Source organism: Aotus nancymaae, unplaced genomic scaffold (genome assembly GCF_030222135.1).
Source record: "Aotus nancymaae isolate 86718 unplaced genomic scaffold, 86718_ANA_hifiasm-v0.15.2.pri h1tg000210l, whole genome shotgun sequence".
NCBI classification, from domain to species: Eukaryota; Metazoa; Chordata; class Mammalia; order Primates; family Aotidae; genus Aotus; species Aotus nancymaae.
Window position 1 is genome coordinate 1,248,754 of NW_026988625.1, and position 23,717 is coordinate 1,272,470.

The 23,717-nt window shown below is 40.8% G+C and overlaps 2 protein-coding genes and 1 gene segment (V, D, J or C); 2 read left to right on the top strand and 1 right to left on the bottom strand.

Moving 5' to 3' along the window:
- Positions 1-23,717, top strand: part of LOC105706714 (immunoglobulin lambda-1 light chain-like) — a 392,758-nt gene that overhangs the window by 198,866 nt on the left and 170,175 nt on the right. The gene's annotated exons all lie outside the window — the stretch shown is intronic.
- LOC135273040 (immunoglobulin lambda variable 5-39-like) overlaps positions 1-23,717 on the top strand; it is a 284,085-nt gene that overhangs the window by 79,312 nt on the left and 181,056 nt on the right.
- ZNF280B (zinc finger protein 280B) lies at positions 554-22,613 on the bottom strand. The gene is made up of 3 exons (XM_012437277.3): positions 22,524-22,613; positions 21,682-21,742; positions 554-4,751 (listed from the first exon to the last, which is right to left on the bottom strand). Exon 3 carries the CDS (start codon positions 4,682-4,684, stop codon positions 3,056-3,058), a length of 1,629 nt encoding a protein of 542 aa, XP_012292700.2. The 5' UTR covers positions 4,685-4,751; positions 21,682-21,742; positions 22,524-22,613; the 3' UTR covers positions 554-3,055.

The following is a 23,717-nucleotide window of genomic DNA, read 5'->3' on the forward strand; positions in this document are numbered from 1 at the left end:
AGATTGAAGAGGGAAGAAAAGAGTAAGGAGAGGGTAAAGTGCCTTTAAGAGGAGAAAGTTAAAAGGTGGTTGTTTTTAAAAAAAAAAACAAAAAAACGAAGGGAGATTTCATTGTCAGTGTCATTCTAAGAGCCTTGAAGCTCAATGAACCAAAGGAAGTGTCAATTAAGTGAGGTAGCAAGCCATGCAGGCCAAGGGGAAGGACATTCTATGAAAGAAAATAGCATGTGCAAAGTCTTTGGATTGGGAAGAATGTGATTTGCTTAAGGAACAGCAAGGCCAGTGTGTCAAAATAGTGCATCATTGGGGAAAACAGTAGAGAAGCACGACAGAGAATGAAAAAGAGAGGAAGGAGATAGGCAGGGGCCAGATCACTGGAATCTATAGTTGGCAATTAATGACCATATGTACTCCTTAAGAGCATGCTTTAATGAAACAGCAAACAACAACAGTGTTTCTAATACCAACCAATCACTAAAACATACAACTAAAACATTTCATATTTTTGCCAAGAAACAGAGGATGGGGTAAGTATGAAAAGTCTGTAGATCTATTTATACACAGTAGGAATATCTACCTGAGACCAGAACAACTGGCACACACACCCAACTGCACACACATACCCTTTCTTCAACTAAAGACAGGATTCGGGCTGAAATTTTAGCAAAATGTCTTAACCCAAGCAAAGTAACCAAGGCCTAGTAAAGTGTTCAAGGTGCAAATCAACCAAGTGAGCGTCAGGCAAATAAATACAACAGAATCTATGGATCTAAAGTCAGAAAATTTTCTAAAACGTAGATAATAAAAAAATAAAAAATAAATAAAAGTTAAAATTTAAAAAACAAAAAACAAAACATAGATAATATATTCACAACTTTATTATCTCTACTGCCTTCTACTCTTGTTCTAAGAGGGATGTTAAACTCTTTTAATTATCTCTTCCCAACTTTTGGTGAAACTTTAGGAAATTTAACCAGATTGAGGAGGGAAGAAAGGAGTGCGGAAGAGATAAGGTGCCTTTAAGGAGAAATCAAGGAAAAAAGGAGATTTCTCCAGACCTATGTCTATAGTCAAGATGCCAAGATTCCTTGACTGGTGAAGACCGGCTGCTAGTCACCTCGGTCAGGGGTGGAGGGACAAAGGATGGCACCAGAACACAACCAAGGAGACAACTTAGGAATCCACAGAGGCAGCCAAGGCTGCTGATGTTCAGGAACTAATACTCAAAATGTACTCAAGAATTCTATAAAACAGCCTCTGGGGAGAGCAAGGGAAAAATGTTCCCCCATAGAACAGATTAGATAGGATAGATTAGATAAAGAACATTAACTCTTAACACTTACTGAATTAGAGAGACATTTCTTGCACACTGGTGTGTATCAAGTAAGACACAAACAGCATTAGTGTTGATAAACTGGGAAACTATACATACAACAGAATAACTGTAAGCTGTAATACATTCATGTCCAAGGCAAGACATAAGGTCACAAGCTTCCCATTAGGGTAAAATATATATGCACAAAAAATATAAAGCCATTATGGGTTTAAATTTAGTCAGTCACCCTGGGTTATTTTTGTCCACTGTATCTACTGTTCTTGGACAGTCCCCATTCCAGCTTAAAAGTAGGAAAACTAAATTTAGCCAAGTCCAAGAACTGGACAGATACCACTTGTTTGGCCCTTTTCAGTTAAAACTTTGGGTCCAGTATAGTTCAAATTATAGGTATCTTTCAAATTATAGATATCAGGGTATCTTCCCCTTGGGAAACTTAACTTGCTTTACTGCTGTGGCTGAGAGGAATATGGCCAGTTCATTCTCCACTAACAGCTAGCCAAAAGGGAGAGGAGAGTGAATGAATCAAATTCACCTTTAGGTCACAGAACAGGAAGTCAGCTAGCACCAGCAACCATTCTATTAAATTTTATTGCTACTTCATTCATCTCAAACCAATGATACGTGGCGACTGTTTGATGTCTGCAGGAGCCCCTCACCAAACAAAGGGATTTTACTTTGAATGGTTTGGCTTCCTTGGATATTTTCGGGTTAGGTAAACACACTCTGAAGCAGTGTTCCTTTTGACCTGGCCCCAAGACCAGAATGAATGTATGCCTATCCTTCAACTGGGACCAAGAGCCACTGCTCTCCCTTAACTAACTTCCAGTTTCTTGGTCTCTGCTCATGCAGCAGCTTCTCTTTCAATTCCACACCCTGGCTTTTCAGAATCTTTTCAGGTTATTTCATGCCAGCACATCAGAGGCACTTCTGGGAATTCAGCAGCAAGTGGCCAGGGCATAACAAAGCCATTCCAGTCTAACTAGAGTTAACCATGAAATCTTTAATGCATGGAAAAAGCTGAAAAGAAAACTAAGTATTTCAAAAATTCTATGAATTCTGTATATAGAAAGAAGAGCTTTCAAGCTTAGGAGTAACATGAAATACTAAAATAATAAATAGGTGCCAGGGGCAGTGGCTCACACATTCCAGCACTTGGGGAGGCTGAGGTGGGAGGCTTGCCTGAGGTCAGGAGTTCAAGACCAGCATGGGCAACATAACGAAGCTCCATCACAACAAAAAGTTAAAATAAAAACTTAGCTGGGTGTGGTGGCTGCGCCTGTAGTCCTAGCTACTCTCCAAAGGCTGAGATGGAGGAATGCTTGAGCCCAGGAAGAGTTCAAGGCTACAGTGAGCTAGGAACATGCCACTGCACTCCAGCCTGGGTAACAATGAGACCCTGTCTCTAAGAAAAAAAATTAAAAAAAATAAAAAAAGAAAATTAAAATTTAAAAAATAAATTAATACCTTTTTCTCTCTCACACATGCACACACACTTTTTATGTGGTAAGCCAGATACAGTTAACATGAAAACCAGATGCTTTAAAATACCTCAAAATTCGGATCAAATATTATATATCCTACATTTTGTTTTAAAAGTCACATATAATCCACTAACTTCACTATTTTTGGTGCCACTAAATAATGTATGGTTTGTATTTGTTTTTATGACATTTTAAAATTCAGTTTGAAATACTTGCTTTAAATTTACTGAAACCAGAATTAATGAAACTTTTTTGGAATTTTGCTTTTAGAACTGGGAAGTGATGGTTCGGAGTCAGATGTGCCCACAGTTATGGGCGCTACTTCCACTGATCCTGGCTGAAGAGGTTCCAGCGACACTTGAATAATAACTTTTGTTTCAGGATGTAATCCTTCTAGTTGTTTAGGCTTCTTAAATGTTTGGTGACACTGGGTCTTGTGCTCCATTTTCTCCTTGAAAGTTAAAAACTGTAGTCGGCACTTAGAACACTGATGTACATTCTTTCCCCAATGGCCCCTATAATGACACATGTATGGTGTTGCAGTTTTGAAAATTTTGAGACAAAAGGGACAAAGCAAATTCTTTGTGTTTTCATGGCACATTCTAAAATGTGTTTCCACATCAGCAAAGAACGATGATCTGTAATGGCAAACATGGCACATGTAGGGCATTTCACCAGGCTTATGATGGTCCTTCATGTGTTGTAAAAGGACCTGATCTGTTTCAAATGACAATTCACAGATCTTACAGACGGTAGAGGGCTCCTGGGCAGTGTGGACATTTTCGATATGACACTGTAACTGAAAGGGAGTGGGAAACTGCCGGTGGCAGTGCTGGCAGGTGGTGTGGTTTTCCCAGCTGTCGTTCTTCTGCTTCTCAAATTCCAAATGATGCTTCACGTGATTCATAAACTTAACATTTTTTAGAGTTTTCAAGCAGCTGAGGCATTTAAAGGTGGTGTGAGTCTTCTGTTCTGGCTGCCCATCTCCTTTATGCTGTCCATAGTAAAAGTCACTAAGTAACACAATCGGATTTTCTTTCTTCGGATCAACGGTCTTGTTTTGACTTGCTAGACTCAAAATGTCTGTTTTTGCCAATTCATTTTCCCTATCAAGATTTATATTTATAGTCTTGAAATGGATATTGTCCTTTGGAAAAGCTGCTCCATTTGGAACATGGCTTAATGAGGTATGCACATTGTTTGAGGGTGTACTTTGCTGAGTATTCACTATATTCACTGTATGCAAGGTATCTGAAGGGGATGAAGCTGAAGAATATCCTTCCATAATTCCATCTCTGAGTTTAGACCTTTTGGGATTTACGCTGTTTACTTCAGAAGTGGAAAGTCGCTTTGATACACAAGGACTTTCACTTATACCTCCTACTGAAAGTGCTGCACTTACTGGATGATGCAATGAATCTGTGAATGTAATCAAAGCAGAAGGTAGTTCTGAAGAGCTATTAGGCACAACTTGTGGTGAACTATTTTTATAATCAGGTTTAGACAAAGGCTCAATAATAATAGGACTATCTGCTGATCTCGATTCAAGCTGGGAAGCTGGCAAGACAGTCACTGCTTCTGATGTAAGGGTCTCATGACTTGTAGGCTGCAATTTGTGAGCAGTATCTTTTCTAAGGTGACCATATTTTCTTCTCCTTGACCATGAACCCGGGGTGACTCTGTTCAAAATGTTTGAAACGACTGGTTTTGAATTTGAAGTCACCCCAACAAAGATTAGCTCAGCATCTTCATTTACATGTTCCACACCAACAAAGATGAGCTCACCGTCTTCATCATCTACTTGTTTGGTTTCTTTTATGTTCTTTTGTGGTTCAGGCTCTTTTTCTTCCTCACATGATTGCTCCATTTTCTAATTTTTTTATTCTGGAACAGTGCAGCCACAAGTCCCAATGCTTCCTTGATATAACTGCCACCTAAGTACAAACACACTATACATCAGTAAATACAGAAAAATGCATTATCTTATTTAATTATCTTCCAAAACGCTAAGGTTTTTTATAAACATCACTATTTTACAGACAAGGCCACTGAGACTGAAAGAGGATAAATAACAGCTTAAAACCTATGATAAAAGATCAGGTTCCTATGAATCCACAATCATGACTTTGCTGTACTGATTATGCTCTCTTACATTTAAAAAGAAAGAAAAACCTTCCAGCAACTAATCACCAGGCAAAATTATATGGAAAAGGTCACATACTTTTACAAGGGCACTACTGTGCCATTTAGAAACATGGGCTTTGGAGTTGGAAAATAAGCTGGAATCCTTAGTCTGCCACACACAGCCGCATCCTCTTTAGCAAGTTTTTACTTTTAAATGTATTTTGCGCTATCCTAAAGGCGAAAAATCTTATTCCTTAGACTTACAGTAACAGTTGCTTTTTAAAAGCACCACCTACTCAATGGCAGTGTGTAGTGGAATTGGAAGAAAATTATATTAAATGTACACATCTCTATTGATTTATAGTAATCTCATAAACATTAATATAGAAAAGACCTATTAAATTTATAGAATTAGAGTACCTACACATAGCCAACAAACAGTATAGCACAATGTCAAGTGCCAGGCAGATAATCTCATCCAAACTCATGGCCTTCATTATAATCGATTCACTAATGCCGCCTAAATTTTTCTCCTCCAATCCTGACTTACCCACTGAACTTAAATACAACAGTGCTTCCTCCCTCAATCCATCTCAGTCTCTTCTCCATATGGCAAGCAGATTGACACTGATAAACCAAGTCAGACTGTATCATTGTTCAGCTCAAAACCCTCTAATGGCTTTCCGATTAACTAAAAGATCAAGTCTTTCCGATGCCTAGAAGACCACACTACCAACCCCACATACTGCTCCTGCAGTTATCTCATACTACTCTCCCCTATCTACTTCACTCTGGCCACACTAACCTCCTTGCTATATTTTTATTTAAATTTTTTATTTTTATTTTTTAAATTTAATTTAATTTTCTTGAGACAGAGTCCTGCTCTGTCACTCAGGTGCTATCTCAGCTCATTACAACCTCCACTTGCCAGGTTCAAGCGATTCTCATGCCTCAGCCACCTGAGTAGCTGGGACTACAGTCACGTACCACCACGCCCAGCTAATTTTTGTATTTTTAGTAGAGACGGGGTTTCACTACGTTGGCCAGGCTGGTCTCGAACTCCTGACTTTATGATCCGCCCACCTCAGCCTCCCAAAGTGCTGAGATGACAAGCGTCAGCCACCGTGCCTGGCCTCATTTTTCTTAAATTAACCAATGACCCACAAAATCAGTTAAGCTTCATCACTAAGTCACTACTAGTTGTTTGAAAAACTGGACTAATGCTAGTAAAATGTAGGTACTATAAACCAAGGTTCATAATGTACCAATTTCTAAAAACATATCAAGATTCACTGTATCCCAATGTGGACCCTTCAAACCAGCATAATCAAAACTGTAAAAATTAAACTGCCATCTAATATATGCCATGTACATTGTTTTAATTTTTTTTTTTTTTTGAGATGGAGTTTCACTCTTGTTGCCCAGGCTGGAGTGCAATGGCATGATCACAGCTCACCACAACCTCTGCCTCCTGGGTTCAAGCGATTCTCCTGCCTCAGCCTCCTGAGTACCTGGGGTTACAGGCGTGTGTCACCATGCCCGGCTAATTTTGTATTTTTAGTAGAGACAGGGTTTCTCTATGTTGGTCAGGCTGGTCTCGAACACCCAACCTCAGGTGATCCACCCACCTCGGCCTTCCAAAGTGCTGGGATTACAGGCATGAGTCACCTCGACCGGCCTGTTTTAATTTTAATTAGGATATTAATATCTAATTTTGTAACATATACACAATATTTATTCCTATAAATATGTGTATCACCTTGGAAGTGAATTTAAAAAGGAATACACCATGCCCGGCCCCTTCCTCATTTATTCTAAAACTATTATTTTGTTTGCCCATTTCTGGTCAGATATTGTGACAGTGGTAAATGCATGAAGCATACAGGCTGGTGTGTCATGAATAGTGATTTACAACGTAATTAGTAGGTACATAATGCAGAAAAAATATAAGGCAGATATGAATATACTGCTCTTTGGAGTCAACTAAAATTGGTTTATTCTGTGTATACACAACTTCAATCACCTACCTCCAGAATGATGCCACCTAGTCCAGTGTTTACTAAGCATTACTGACATTTGGGGCCAGATAATTCTTTGCTGGGGGCTGTCAAGAGCACTGTAGGATGTTTAGCAGCAACTGTCATCCCTACCCACTAGATACCAGCAGCAATCCCCCCGTGTGGCAGCCAAAAATGGCTCCAGGAATTACCAAATGTCCTGTGGGATAGCTCCTGACCAAATCCAATCTTCTTCTCAGGATCACTTCCACATTTCCAGTAACCACCTTCTAGGTAATCCTAAGTGTATTTTTTAACATCCTCTCTAAAGAAAACATTCTGGCTGGGCATGGTGGCTTATGCCTGTAATCCCAGCATTTTGGGAGGCCAAGGCAGGTGGATCACAAGCTCAGGAGTTCGAGACCAGCCTGGACAACATAGTGAAACCCTGTCTCTACTAAAAATATAAAAAATTAGCCGGCTGTGGTGGCAGGTGCCTGTAATCCCAGTTACTCAAGAGGCTGAGGGAAGAGAATCACTTGAACCCAGGAGGCGGAGGTTGCGATGAGCTGAGATCACACCATTGCACTTCAGCCCAGGCAACAGTGTGAGGCTGCATCTCAAAAAAAGTTAAAAAAAAATACTCTAAATCAAAATTATTAATATTTTCCAATATTCTAAAAAATGAGATGATAATCTGACATGGCCATTAGATTTATCCAAATATTAATTTATTATTACTATTTTTCTTTTCAAGATGGAGTCTTGCTCTGTCACCCAGGCTGAAGTACAGTGGCATGATCTTGACTCACTACAACCTCAGCCTCCTGGGTTCAAGCAATTATCCTGCCTCAGCATCCTGAGTAGCTGATATTACAGGTGTGCCATCATGCCCGGCTAATTTCTGTATTTTTAGGAGAGATGAGGTTTCACCATGTTAGCCAGGCTGGTCTCAAACTCCTGACCTCATGATCCACCCGCCTTGGCCTCCCAAAGTGCTGGAATTACAGGTGTGAGCCACCGTGCCCGGCCAATCTGAAGATTAATTTTTAAAGCCCCAAAACATTTATGACTTACTAAAGTTATATGGAGGGTTTGTAGACAGAGTGAGCACTAAAATGCCTAATTTCTGAATTCCGGTTTTGTCTTCTTGCTGCTAAAAGTGACTTAGTGCCCACCTATTTCTGATGATATTGCTCTTAACTGCCTAGTCTCTGGGAATTAAAAGTCTCATTAGATTCATTTTTTCACTCTTTATTTTTTAAACCTGTTCAAACCTTCTCTACCTCCCAGAAAATGTCAAAGTACCTTCTATGCCATTCTAAATAACTTTTAGAGCATGGCTCATTTTACCTTTCACGTCCATTCCTACTAATGGCCCCAGCCCAGGCCTCAAATTCTAGGTTTAGGTCCACTGGTTACTTCATTTTTGTACACTTGTACTAGACCCTAAATTGTTATCTCTTTTCTCTGTCCTTCACATTTTATAACATACCATCACTAGACGGATCTTAAAACACCACTGTAACTATATATATATCATTCTACTATTTCTAAGTGTTAAATGAGTCCTCCAATTCTAGAGAATATTTTAGGTACACATAATTTGGGTTATGCTATGGGCTGAACTGTGTCTCCCCGCCCATTGCCCCAAATTTGTATGCTGAAGCTATAACCTCCAATGTAATGGTATTTAGAGATGGGGCCTTTGGGTGATAACCAGGTTAAGATGTATTTATGAGAATAGGGCCCTCATGATGTGATTGGAACCTTTATAAGGAGATACTATAGACTTTGCTTCCTCTGTCATGTGAGAACACAGCAAGAAGGCTGTCATCTACCAGTCAGGAAGACAGCCTCCACTAGGGAACCAAATTGGCCAGCATCTTGATCTTGAACTTCCCAGCCTCTAAAAATGTGAGATATGAATTCCTATTGTTAATAAACAAAGAAGAAAAACTTAAACTGGATTCCAATAACGTTGCTGGACTTCCCAACTACCTGATCTTGGTTAGATTTTTTGGCTGCTATCCATACTGATTAACCCTCCATCCAACCATCACTCAAAATGAAAAAGAGGCATAGAGCAAGAATGAGGAACAAAGCTAGTAAGTTAATGAACAAGTTCATTAAGAACAAGAGTAGAACTAGACGATGAGAGAGTTTTCTTCTTCTCTAGATGTCCAGAGGCCCTTTTCTACAAATGTCTACCAATGGATGAATGAACTCTTATTTTCCAATTTACCAAAATCTTGAGACACTGGGGTAGGAAGGTTAGACATGCAAAGACATATCAGATCTAAAGAGTCTGTCTTCAAAAATCAATTCTCACCCCCGTGATGGGAGAAGCCAATAGGAGGGCTTCAACTCCAAAGAAAGCTGAGGGGTGGATGATAATCCGCTTTCCAGATTATTTCTGTGTATTCAAACAATGGCCCTTCTACTAGATCATTGTTATAATCACACATAAGTTGTCTTCAAGGCATCAATCCCTGTTAAGTAACTTCTGTGATTAGATTTTAGGCCACCAGGACTCCTTTGGTACCTATCTCTACCATCTTCCCTTGCCTATCACTTTCTTCACCCCACTGCTGCTTTCTCAAAATCCTGCCCCACCTCCCTCACTCTCCATCTACAGTACTTATCCCCTACCCCCACCAATAACTCTACACATTTGCTGCCTTAGAATTGAATGTCCATTAAACACAGATCCTTGGGGTAAATGGGAGTTTTATAGGACCCTTAAAACTAAAGCAAACATTTGTATTCCATCCTAGGGCAACTAAATAAAACAAAAATAACTTTTTCATAAATTTTTTTAAATAAATGCTTTTTCAAAAATAAGCTGAGGATGGTAGAGTGGTGTAAAATAGGGTTGAAACTAGCCTGAGAAGCCAGGCGCGGTGGCTCACGCCTGTAATCTCAGCACTTCAGGAGGCTGAGGCGGGCAGATAATCTAAGGTGAGAAGTTAAGGACCAGCCTGGCCACTATGGTGAAACCCCATCTTTACTAAAAATACAAAAATTAGCCAGGCGTGGTAGTGGGCATCTGTAATCTCAGCTACCTGGGAGGCTGAGGCAAGAGAATCACTTGAACCCAGGAGGTGGAGGTTGCTGTGAGCCAACATCATGCCACTGCACTCCAGCCTGGGTGACAGAGCAAGGCTTGGTCTCAAAAAAAAAAAAAAAATCTACTAGAAAGGCTATTGTTTGAATGCACAGAAATAATCTGGATGGTGAGTTATCATCCACTGATCTCTCTGCTTTCTTTGGAATTGAAGCCCTTCTATTAACTTCTCCCATCATGCAGGTGAGAATTGATGTTTGAGGACAAACCTGTTAGATCTGATACGTCTTTGCATGTCTAATCTCCCTACGCTAGTTAGAGTTCTGCATGGGATTTACTCCCTTTTTTTTTTTTTTTTTGAGACAGAGTCTCACTCTGTTGCCCAAGTTGGAGTGCAGTGGCGCAATCTCCGCTCACTACAGCCTCCACCTCCTGGGTTCAAACAATTCTCCTGTCTCAGCCTCTGGAGTAGCTGGGACTATCTAATTTTTGTATTTTTAGTAGAGACGGGGTTTTACCATATTGGTCAGGCTGGTCTCAAACTCCTAACCTCAGGTGACCCACCCGCTCTGGCATCCCAAAGTGCTGGGATTATAGGTGTGAGCTAGCATGCCCAGTCTGGGATCTACTCTTAAGCAACAGAGAAAATCAGTTATTTTTCCCTTTTCCCTTCCTTTCCTCCTGTGAGCAGAATCTGGGTCAGAAGAGTCTACAAAGGAGATCTGACAGCATGGCAGTTCAAACTAAAAGTGGTCTGATAGTTCAGAGTCAAGTTTCTTCACTAAAACTAGGAGGATTTTTTTGTTTGTTTGTCTGTTTGTTTGTTTTGTATGTGAGATGAAGTTTGACTCTTCTTGCCCAGGCTGGAGTGCAGTGGCGCGAACTCGACTCACTGCCGCTTCCACCTCCCAGTTCAAGTGATTCTACCTCAGCCTCCTGAGTAGCTGAGATTACAGGCGCACGCCACCACACCCAGCTAATTTTTGTATTTTTAGTAGAGTCAGGGTTTCACCATGTCGGGCAGGCCTGTCTCGAACTTTTGACCTCAGATGATCCGTCAGCCTTGGCCTACCAGTGTTGGGATTACAGGCGTTGAGCCACCATACCCAGCCTAAAGCTGAGTTTTTAAAGTACTTGGAGAATGATTTAAAGAGGAGTTGTGGAGGACCACAAAAAAGACAACTAAAAAAAGGCATAACGAAGTCAATTTGTTAAATGCTCAGAAACAGGGTGAAGTTAAGGGGAATGGCAGAATAAAGACCTATAAATAGCTGCTCCTTCATAAAAGCAAAAAGAACACTAGCAAAAACTATAAAAATTACATTTTTTGAATCCTGGAAATAAACAAAAGCTTGTGAAAAATCAAAAAATTTTAGTGCAAAATGGTTTGGCAGTTCCTCAAAATGTTAAATATAGACTTATGATCCTACAAATCTATTTCTAAATATATACTAAAAGAAATAAAGGTACTCAAATACATGTATACATGTTTATAGCAGCAATTCATAATAACCAAAAGGTGGAAACAACCTAAATGTACATCAATGGATGAATGCATAAACAAATCATAGTATATATATATATACAATAGAATGTTTATTCAGCCATAAACAATATACATGCTACAACATGGTAAACCGTAAAAACAGACCATGTGAAAGAAGTCAGGCACAAAAGCTCACATATTGTATGATTTCATTTACAGGAAATATCAGAAATAGATAAATCCATTGATATTAAACAAAGATTTGTGGTTGCCAGAAGATAGGGAAGGAGAAATGATGAAAAACTGTTTAATGGGTAAAGGAGTTTTATTTGGAATGATGGAAATATATCAGAACTAGATAGAGGCAGCACACGTACAATATTACAAATACACTAAATGTCACTAAATTATTTGCTTTAAAATGACTGATTTTATGCTATGTGACTTTCACCTCAATGAATTATTTCTTAAAAATAAAGAGGATATATTACAGAAATAAAGAGAATTATAAAGGAATACTATGAAAAATTATCTGCCAACAAATTAGATAACCTAGATGAAACAAATTCCTAGAAAGACAAGAACTAATGAACTGAGTCAAGAACAGAAAATACGAACGGATCCAAAACAAGAGATAGAGTTAGTAATCAATAAACTTCCCAAAATAGAAGCCCAAAATCAGATAGCTATGCTAGTAAATTCTTAATATTCTAAAAAAAATTAACAGCAATCCTTCATAAACTCTTCCAAAAATTAGAATTTTTGGAATTCTGAAGTTTTCTGTCTGGAAAAAACTTTGCACATCATTCTATGAGGTTAGTTATTACTGACACCAAAATCAAACCAAGAAATCATACAAAAAAGAAAACTACAGGCCAATATCCCTTATAGAGGCAAAAATCTCAACAAAATGTTAGCAAACAAAATCTAACAACATATATAATGATTACATACCATGACCAAGTGGGATTTATCTTAAAAATACAAGGTTGGTTCATTCTATGAAAATCAACCAACAGTATATCATTTTAAATAAAGGACAAAACCCACACCTGTCTACAGAAAAAAAACACTTGACAAAAGCTAACATCCTTTTATGATCTGAAACAAAAAACAAAACGACTAGGAATAGAAGGGAACTTTCTCCACCAGACAAAGGCATCTGTATGAGACTCACAGCTATTAAAGTATCATACTTAATGGTGAGATTAAGTATGAGATGAAAAGTATCACACTTAATGGTGAGACTGAAAGTTCCCTTGTCCCTAACATCAGGAACAAGACAGATGTCCATTTTCACCACTTCAATTCAACATTGTACTGGAGGTTCTACAGCCAAGGTAATTAGGCAAGAAAATGAAGCAAAAAGCATTCAGATTGGAAAGGAAGAAGTAAAACTATAATGGAGATGACAAATACAAGTAACTCAATTTTTTAAAAGGCAAAGAACTTGAACAGACATCTCTCCAAAGATGATACACAAAAGACCAAGTAAATATGTTCAGCATCATTAATCATAAAAGAAATGCACATTAAACCCACCATGAGATACTACCTCACACCTATTAGGATGGCAACTATTAAAAAAAAATTGTTGGAAAGAAATTAGAATCCTCACGCACGGTTATTGGATTGTAAAATGGTCTAACTACTATGGAAAATGGTACAGAAGTTCCTCATGAAATTAAAAGCAGAACTACTGTATGTTCTATCAGTCTTACTTCTGGGTATACGTCTAAAAGAATCTGAAAGCAGGGTCTTGAAGAGATATTGGCACACCCATGTTCACAGAAGGACTATTAAAATAGCCAAGAGGTAGAAGCAACCCAAATGTCTACCCAAAAATGAATGAATAAACAAAATATGATATACACATACAATGGAATATTACTCAACCTTAAAAAGGAAGAAAATCCTGTCACATGCTACATGTTTGAACCTTGAGGATATTATGCTAAATAAAACAGAGCAGTCACAAAAAGACAAATACTTACATTTATATGATTCTGCCTGCATGAGGTAACTAAAATACTCAATAGAAACAGAAGGTAGGGGCCAGGAGCAGTGGCTCACGAATGTAATTCCAGCAATTTGGGAGGCCAAGGTGGGCAGATCACCTGAGGTCAGGAGTTCGAGATCAGTTTGGCCAACATGGCAAAACCCTGTCTCTACTAAAAATACAAAAATTAGCCGGGTGTGGTGGCGGGTACCTGTAAACCCAGCTACTCGGGAGGTTGAGGCAGGAGAATCGCTTGAACCCAGGAGGCGGAGGTTGCAGTGAGTCGAGATCACACCATTACACTCCAGATGAGCAAGAAAAGAGAAACCCTGTCTCAAAAAAAAAAAAATTAGCCAGGCATGGTGGCACATGACTGTAGTCCCAGCTACTCAGGAAGCTGAGGCAGGAGAATCTTTTGAACTCAGGAGGCAGAAGTTGCAATAAGCAGAGATCACACCACTGCCCTCCAGCCTGGACAACAGACCAAGACTCCATCTCAAAAAACCAAAACAAAACAAAACAGAAGGTAGAGTAATGGTTAGCAAGGGCTAGGGGCAGAGGAAAGGGGTGAGTCGATTGTTTAATTGGCATTGTTTCAGTTCTGCAAGATGACTACTAGAGATCGGCTTCACATCAATGCAAATACACTTGAAACTACTGGATTATTCATTTTAAAATGGTTAAGGTGGTAAACTGAATGCATTTTTACCACAATAAAACAATTCATTTTAAAAACAGGCCCAGCCGGACATGGTGGCTCACACCTATAATCCCAGTACTTTGGGAGCCAAGGTGGGTGAATCAGTTATGGTCAGGAGTTGGAGACCGGCCTGGCCAACATGGCAAAACCCTATCTCTACTAAAAACACAAAAATTAGCTGGGCACGGTTGCACACACCTGTAATCAAAGCTACTTGGGAGGCGGAGGCAGGAGAACTGCTTGAACCCAGCGGGCAGAGGTTACAGTGAGCCAGGATCACGCCACTGCATTTCAGCCTGGGCAACAGATTGAGACTCCATTTCAATAATAAAAAAAAAAACATAGGCCGGATATGTCGGCTCACGCCTGTAATCCCAACACTTTGGGAGGCTGAGAGGAAGGATTGCTTGAGCTCAAGAGTTCCAAGATCAGTCCAAGCAATGTATTAAGACTCCTTCTCTAAAAAAAATTTAAAAATACAGGCACAGTGGCTTATACTTGTAATCCCAGTATTTTGGGAGGCTGAGGCAGGAAGACTTAGTGAGCTCAGGAATTTAAGACCAGCCTGTACAAAATAGTGAGACCCTACCTTTACAAAAAATTAAAAAACTAACCAGGCGTGGTAGCATAAGCCTGTGGTCCCAGCTACCCGGGAGGCTGAGGTGGAAGGATCGCTTGAGCCCAGAAGGTGGAGGCTGCAGTGAGCTGTGATCACTCCACTGCACTCCAGCCTTGCTGCTAGAGCAAGCCTGTCTCAAAGAAAAAAAAAATTATTTTTTTAAAATTTAGCTGGGCATGATGGCACATGCCTGTAGTCCCAGCTACTGGGGGTGGAATGAGGTAGGGTGGCAGCTGAGATGGGAGGATCACTGGAGTCTGGGAGGTCAATGCTGCAGTGGTCATAACTGTGTCACTGGACTGCAGCCTGAGTAACAGAGCGAGACCCTATCTAAAAAACAAACAATAAAAGAATGGGCTAAGGATTTCAACACTTTTCCAAAAAAGATACACAAATGGCCAAGAAGCACCTGAAATGCTGCTCAACATAATTACTCATTAAGGAAACACAAATCAAAATCACAATAAGCTATTACTTCACACCCACTAGGTCAGTTATAACCAAAAACAATCTCAAGTGTTGCAAGAGATGTGCGGATATTTGAACCCTCATATACTGCTGGTGGCAATATAAACGGGTACTTTGGAAAAGTTTGGCACTTGCTCAAAATTTAAATTTAGAGTTATCATATGACCCAACAGTATCACTCCTAGGTATATATCCAAGATAACCGAAAATATAACATATATATATATATATATATAAGCTAGCTGGCATATAACCATAATGCTGCTACAAAGTGCAAACAACCAAATGTAAATTAATTGATGAATGAATAAACAAACTGTGGTATATAGTGTAATGAAATACTATTCAGCCAAAAAAAAAAAAATGGAAGTACAAATAGGCCTACAATACAATGTACCTTGAAAATACACTAAGTGAATAACGCCAGACACAAAAGGCCACATATTTTACGATTTTACTTATGTCCAGAATAAGGCAAATACATAATGACAGAAATAAAGTAGCAGCTGCCATGGGCTGGTTGAAAAGTGGAATGAGGAATATAGTAGGTTTCAAAAATGGCTCCCAAAATATCAGGTCCTAATCCCTCAAATCTATAAATGTTATCTTACTTGAAAAAAGGATCTTTGCAGATGGGAAAATTATCCTGGACTACACAGGTAAGCCCTAAATGCCATCACAAGTGTCCTTGTAAGAGAACAGAGGGAGATTTCACACATACTCTAGGAAAAGGTGATGTGAAGACAGAAGCAAAGATTAGAGTGACATGGCCACAAGCCAAGGAATGTCACATCCACAAACTAGAAGGCAAAGAATGGATTCTCCACTAGAGTTTCCCAGGGGAGTATACCCCTGCCAACATCTTGATTTAGGTCTCGTGAAACTTATTTTGGACTTCTGACTTCCAGAACTAAGGGATAATAAATTTTTGTTGTTTTATGTCACCAAGTTTGTGATAATTTGTTATAGCAGCCATGGGAAAGTAATATAGAGAGTGACTGCTAATGGATACAAGATTTCTTTAGGGTTGATGAAATGTCTTGGAATTAGATATTGCTGATGGTTATACAATTTTATTAATATATAATACTAAAAACCATTCAGTTTCACACTCCAAAGGGTGTATTTTATGGCATATGAATTCTATCTCAAAGAAAAAAAATGCCTAGCAACAGGCTGGTATAACCCTCCATCTCCCAACAACTGCTGCTAAATTTTCTTTTTTTTAGACAGAGTTTCACTTTTGTTGCCCAGGCTGGAGCGCAATAGTGTGGGTTCAAGCGATTCTCCTGCCTCAGCCTCTGGAGTAGCCGGGATTACAGGCATGCACCATCACCCCCAGCTAATTTTGTATTTTTAGTAGAGACAGAGTTTCTCTACGTTGGTCAGGCTGGTCTCAAACTCTCTACCTCAGGTGATCTGCCCGCCTTGGCCTCCCAAAGTGTTAGGATTACAGGCGTGAGCCACTGAGACCAGCTGCTGCTAAATTTTCAAAGCACCATTAAGTAGACTCAATTCTTAACAAGGGTTAGGTAATTAGGATAATGGAACAATGAAAGTTAATCTAGCCAACAAAAAGAAGTAAGCTAGTATCAGGTGGTCAATTTATAAACTGTAGTGGGAGTCATACTTTCCCAAGGATGGAATAGTTATATCTCCTTGCAGAGTGAACATTTCTCCGATACCAAGGACTTGGAGGACCAAATAATCTATACGTAGGATTACCAAATTTGCTGGTATGACCAAGGCAGCTGCAGTTTAAACTGCTGTCCCTGTGTAATTATGGATAGCTGCCACTCTTCAGTCTTTAATAAGTCCTTTAGTTTAGATGATAAATTATATAATCAACCTAGTTATAAGGAATCTAGAGGTTTCGAAAAGCTGTGAGAGCATATTCTATGCAGGCCAGATAGCGCCTATCATGACTCCCTATTGGATCTCTGCGATTGGGACGCTCCCAGGGAAAAAGTCCCAGTAAGACTTCTACAGAGCATTCATATCTTGTTTCAAATTTATACAACACTAATACTTAAGCTCAACTCTCAGAATTGTATCATTCAGTATTATCCAAGTAACTGATTAATTTATACACTGAAGGGAAAGAACAAGAAATGGATCTATGTACACTTGTAAATTTACAAGTATAAGAAGCTAACAAAGAATAAGATTAAAATAGCTTGTGCCCACATTAACTGTTAAAAGCCAAAAGGTGAATGTCACAATTCTCTTTTCACATATAAAATTGACCCTAATGTAATATTTTAATATTGCTGCATGAGAATTGAGTTGGTGGGGGAGTACGTTAAAAAATTAGGGAGAAATTGTTCCTCTACAGAAAGACCATCATATAAGATGTGTAGCCAAACATACATGTTTGATGTTCTGATGTTCACTATTTTGGCGGAACTATAGCTATAAAATGTATTGAATCAGTAGAATTAAAACATATCCCAGTCCACAAAAAACTAAGAGAGAAATTATACAGGAATGATCAAGAATCTGCATACTTCTGATAATCTCATGACTACAGAGAAAAGGGATGGGGAAGCATCAAGGTGGCATTTGAGAGAAATTTAAGAAGACCATTCATTCAATAAAAGTTTGGTGGGCCAACAAAGTGCCAGGTGCTGGTCTGGGGATACAACAGTGATCCAAAGTCCTTCACTTCAGGGAGCTGACATTCCAGAAAGGGTAGTCAGAAAATAATGTTTTTAAACAAAAGTAAGATGGTTATATAAACAATAAGGAGAAAAATAAAGTAGGAAATGAAGGCAGGTTGACATTCATATAACATGAATATGGCTATCTGGAGACGAGTACTCCAGCAATGGGAACAGCAAACACAAAGGCTCTGAGACTGGAGCACTTAACACATGTAAGGACTGATCAAGAAAGAGGCTAGCATGGTGGGCCCAATAAAAAGGGTGACAAGTTAGAAATAAGATAAAAAATGAACTGGTTGTGGCAAAGAAAAACCAAGATCATGTAAACCATTCTAAATTCTTCAGCTTTGGCTGGGCGCAGTGGTTCATACCTGTAATCCCAAGTGCTGGTCTGGGGATACAGCAGTGATGCAAAGTCCTTCACTTCAGGGAGCTGACATTCCAGAAGGGACAGTCAGAAAATATTTTAACAAAAGTAAGATGGTTATATAAACACTAGGGAGAAAAATAAAGTAGAAAACTTTGGGAGGCCGAGGCGGGCAGATCACGTGAGGTCAGAAGTTGAAGACCAACCTGGCCAATATGGTGAAACCCCATCTCTACTAAAAATACAAAAATTAGGTCAGGCACAGTGGCTCACGCCTGTAATCCCAGCACTTTGGGAGGCCAAGGAGGGCAGATCACAAGGTCAGGAGACGAAAGCCATCCTGGCCAACATGGTGAAACTCCGTCTCTACTATCTCTACTAAAAATACAAAAATTAGCCGGGTCTGTCAGCATGCATTTGTAGTCCCAGCTACTCAGGAGACTGAAGCAGGAGAATTGCTTGAACCCAGGAGGCAGAGGCTGCAGTAAGCCAAGGTGCCACTGCACTCCAGCTTGGGAAACAGAGCAAGATTCCATCTCAAAAAACAATAATAATAGTAATAATACAAAAATTAGCTGGGTGTGGTGGTGGGTGCCTGTAATCCCAGCTACCTGGGAGGCAGAGGCAGGAGAATTTCTTGAACTCAGGAAGCAGAGGTTTCAGTGAGCTGAGACCCCATGATTGCACTCCAGCCTGAGTGACAGAGTGAAACTCCGCCTCGAAAAATAAATAAAAACAAATTCTTCAGCTTTTACCTTGAATGTGATGACAGATTACTGGAAGGTTCTGAGTGTGAAGTAATATGATCTGACTTTCATCGGGATTGCTCTGGCTACTGTGTGGAGAATAGACTATAGAGAGTTAACAGTGGAAGCAGAAGACAAGAAGCTACTGAAATATTATAAACAAAAGATGATGGTAGTATCAAACAGGGTGGAAAAATGGAGATACTAAGAAGTCAGACTTTAGATCAAAACCTAGAAGGCCCACGAGGTTCACTGATGTATTGGGTCTGGAATGTGAAGGAGAGGAGGAGGACACGTAAGAGGTAATGCTGAGCAGGTATATCTATGAGATCACAGCTCAAGGAGAGTTCCGGGGTAGGTACTTAAATTTTGAAGTCTTCAGTATGTAGCATTATTTAAAACACAAGACGGGATGAGATCACTCAGGGGAAGAGGTCTGAGATCCAAACCCTGGGGCATTCCATGGATTAGAGGTCATGGAAATGAGAAGGAGCTGGTAAAGAAAATTAAAAAGAAACAATTATTCGCAGCCATTCAAGTGAGAGGAGAGTCAAGAAAGAGAAGCATCCCAGGGAGGAGAAAAGGAACAACTCTAATACATGCTGCCAATAGATCAAATAAAATCAAGAAAATCAACTAAAACTGACCAATGGATTAAGCAAAGTGGAATTCATTGGTGACCTTTACAACAGTGGGTTTAAGGAAAAATGAGAATAGGAAATAGCAAATATAGACAACTCTGGAGAAATATTCCTTTAAGGACAAGCAAATACAAAATAAAATAAGCACACGGGGGATACGGCATCAAAAATGAGATCTTTAAGGTGAGGTAATAGTACAATCAGTATGTTTGCTATGTTAATGATCTGGAGAGACAGAAAACTTAACCCTAGACAATGAGAAGTCTTGCTAGAATAATATCCTTAAATATACAAGTGCACATGTAGAGGTTTTGGCCTTACCAAGAAGTCAAATTATTCACCCAGAGTAACAAGACAATGCTTTGAGATCATATGGAAAAGGGTTAAATGGAAGATAAATGGCTGTGGTAGCCATTCTCCAAGATGGCCCTAAATGAATCCCACTTCCTAGAATTCACACAGTTGTAGCCTTCTCCCACACTGTAACAGGGTTGGCCTGTGGGACCAGGGACCAAGCACATACAGCAGGAAACGATGGTATGTCACTTCTAAAATTAGGTCATAAAGACTCTGCCCTTCTTTATCTTGGGTACAAGGTCTCTTGAATCATTTGCTCTGAAGTAAGCCAGTTGCTGTGACATGAGCAGCCCCATGGAGACACCCAGAGTGAGGATCTGAGGCCTCTTGCCAACAGCCCAGTGAGTGAGCTTAGAGGCGGATGATCCAATCCAAGTCAATTCTGCAGAGACTGACAATCCAGCCAAAAGTTTAACTACAACCTCATGAAAGACCCTGGCTGGCCAGAACCAGCCAGCTAAGCCACTCTTGGATTCCAGACCTTCAAAAACTACAAGGTCGTAACAGTTTTTTATTTTAACTACTAAGTTTTGAGACAATTTGTTACACAGCAATTGATAACTAATACAATGGGTCTCACTGAGCTGTAATCAGAAATTGCTGGGCACAGAGTTCACCTATATTTTCAGCTACTAGCATGCATGACTTCAGGTGACCTCCTCCACGTCCAGCTGCATGGAATTACCTCATGAAATACAGCCCTTGAGAAAGAGGGTATGATAAAAGAAGTCGGCTTTATAGAACTTAACATCCATGATGCTCTTACTTTCATTTTTTTTTGAGAGGGAGTTTTGTTCTGTTGCCCAGGCTGGAGTGCAGTGACGCAATCTCGGCTCACTACAACCTCTGCCTCCCAGGTTCTAGCGATTCTCCTGCCGCAGCCTCCTGAATAGTTGGGATTACAGGCATACACCACCACACCCGGCCAATTTTTTTGTATTTTTAGTAGAGATGGGGTTTCACCATGTTGGTCAGGCTGGTCTCCAACTTCTCACCTCGTGATCTGCCCGCCTCGGCCTCCAAAAGTCCTGGGATTACAGGCCTGAGCCACTGCGCCCAGCCAGTTACTTTCTTTTTCAAGAGATCTGGCAAAAGAATGCCACTACCTTCCTCTCCTTTCTCAAGATAGCAATTTAGACGGTTCCCGAATTACTTACATCAACAATTGGCCTGAACTAATCATACACATTCAGATTCCCTCAGTAAAATAGTAAATACTAAACAGGGGGCCGGACGCGGTGGCTCACGCCTGTAATCCCAGCACTTTGGAAGGCCAAGGCGGGCGAATCACAAAGTCAGGAATTCCAGATCAGTCTGGTCAACATGGTGAAACCCCTTCTCTACTAAAAATACAAAAAATTAGCCAGGTGTGGTGGTGTGCACCTATAATCCCAGCTAGTTGGGAGGCTGAAGGAGGAGAATTGCGAGAAGTCGGGAGGTGGAGGTTGCAGTGAGCCAAGATCGCGCCACTGCACTCCAGCCTGGCACCTGGAGACAAAACAAGACTGTCTCAAAAAAAAAAAAAAAAACTACTAAACAGCCATGTTTTAGCACAGTTGGGCAAGAGAGCGAAACTGAAGGAAAAAAGATACAACTTTGGCACTTATTGAGGAGATCTCTCTCTTCTTACCTCAGGTTTACAACGCAACTTTTCAGAACTTGAGCTATTCCAGGAAGGAGGAGGTCACATCCTTGAGGTAACCAGAGAGAAGCTTTAGTTACTTACATGTTAAAAGAATATTTTAGATCCCACCGCCTACCTGACACTGCAATTTGGGTGTTTTATCAGTCACCTCACACTTAACCAGAACAGTGAACTGAACTTCCCCCTATCTGTTCCTCCAATCTACCCTTAGTAAAGGAAACATCCCACCCGCCAAATGCCCATATCAAAAGCCTCCAAATCACCCTAGGTCCTGGCTCTCACAGGAGGGACTCCATTAGGGTTCCAGGGGCTGCGTTGAGAGTCCCGGGAGCCACGCAGTAAACAAGACAACAAGACGTTGCCGTAGGGGAGAGAGGCGGATACATTCAAATGTCTTAAGGGGTCTGGGCCTACAGATCTCCAGAATGAGGGGGTGCCTGGGGTTACAAAACAGATTTCAGATTTTTAAATATATTGAGCGCCAAAAGAGACCCCGCGGGGGCGATGGGGGAGGGGAGCGCGTTGGGAGCCAGGAAAGGCCCCTTCCCCAGAGGCCTGGGCCCACCCCGGGGTGGGGGCGTCCGCGTGGGGGAGGGGAGACTGATGTGCAAGCAGCGCCGGCCGAGGTTAGGGAAGTAGGTGCGCCTGAGGGGACTGAGAGACCCGCTTCTGCCCTCACTCTCAACAGAAAGCGGCTGCACCGCAAAGGCCGCTCCGGCAGCGCACGGCCAGGCGTGGTGTCGCGACCCGCAGGGCTGCGACTCGCCAGAAATCCCTCAAGTTTCCCCTCAGGGAACGCTGAAGCCGCGCCACGCCCCCATCCTTACCAGTCTCAGCTGCTGTTCCTGAGCGGCCGGCCTCGCACCGGTCCCGGAGGCGCTCCAGGGGAAAAGCCGGCGGCGACAACGCCTCCTCAGGCCCCCGGCGCCGCCAACGCGCACGCCTCTACAGGCGCGCGTCCAGTGGAGACCTGCGATTGGCTGCCAGGTGCCGGCGCGAGGTCGGCGCGGCCAGCTGGGCGCATGCGCGCGCTCTGATGCCCCTGGTGGCGAATGAAGGACGCGGGGTTGGGTTCAGAGGGAGGAGGGCAGCGGCAATGCCCCTGAGGCTCTGGAAGGATCTCGGGTACTCAGGACTCCAAAGCTGAGGCTGCCAGGGCTTGGCGCCGGAGATGGGCTTCCAACCCATCAGGGGATAGTTGGCCGACTAGTAGTCCAGCTGTTATAATCCTAAGGTGTGGTCCGTTGGCCGACTGTCCATGCTTAAGGGATCTTGATGAAACAACTGAGCCTTACATCTGTCCTCTACGAGTTAATATCGGGGCCAGTCGAATCCAGCCTGCCACCTGTTTTTGTACAGCTGGCAGCAAGCTTAAGAACAGATTTTACGGGTTTTTTTTTTTAATGGCTAAAAAAACAAAAGGAGAGTATTATTTTGTGGCATGTGAAAATTGTATGAAATTCAAAATTCAGTGTCCATAAATAAAGTTTTATTGGAACAACAAGCATACCCATTCCTTTAGGTATTGTTTTCCTCTTTTCCTGCTACAACAGCAAAGTTAATTAATTGCCAAAGACCATGTATGAAAATCTTAAAATATTTACTATCTGGCCCTTTACAGAAAGTTTGCCCACTCTCAATTTATTTGCAGCTTTTGATTTTTTTTCAAATTAACCAATTCTGCCAAGTCTATTTTAGCAATCTTTTTTTTTTTGGTGGAGGGGAGTGTTAATCGCTTTTGGTTTCATTAATCTACAATATTATTTTCTTCTTTATTTCATCTATTTCTTCCACTCTATTTCCTTTCTTCCTGTCTTCATAGGCTTGCTCTGTTATTCCTCTTTATAACTTTTAGAGATAAATGCCTACCTTATTTGCTTGTAAACTCTTTCATTTCTCTTGTATTTAATGCCATAGATTTACCTTTAAGTGCCAATTTAACTGTGTCCCACCAGTTCTGCTTGGTAATATGTTCATTATTCTTCAATTAGTTATGTCCTAATTTTCCTAGTGATTCTTTC

Excerpts from the sequence above, each read along its gene's own strand:
- ZNF280B (XM_012437277.3), bottom strand. The coding sequence starts at position 4,684 with ATGGAGCAATCATGTGAGGAAGAAAAAGAGCCTGAACCACAAAAGAAC.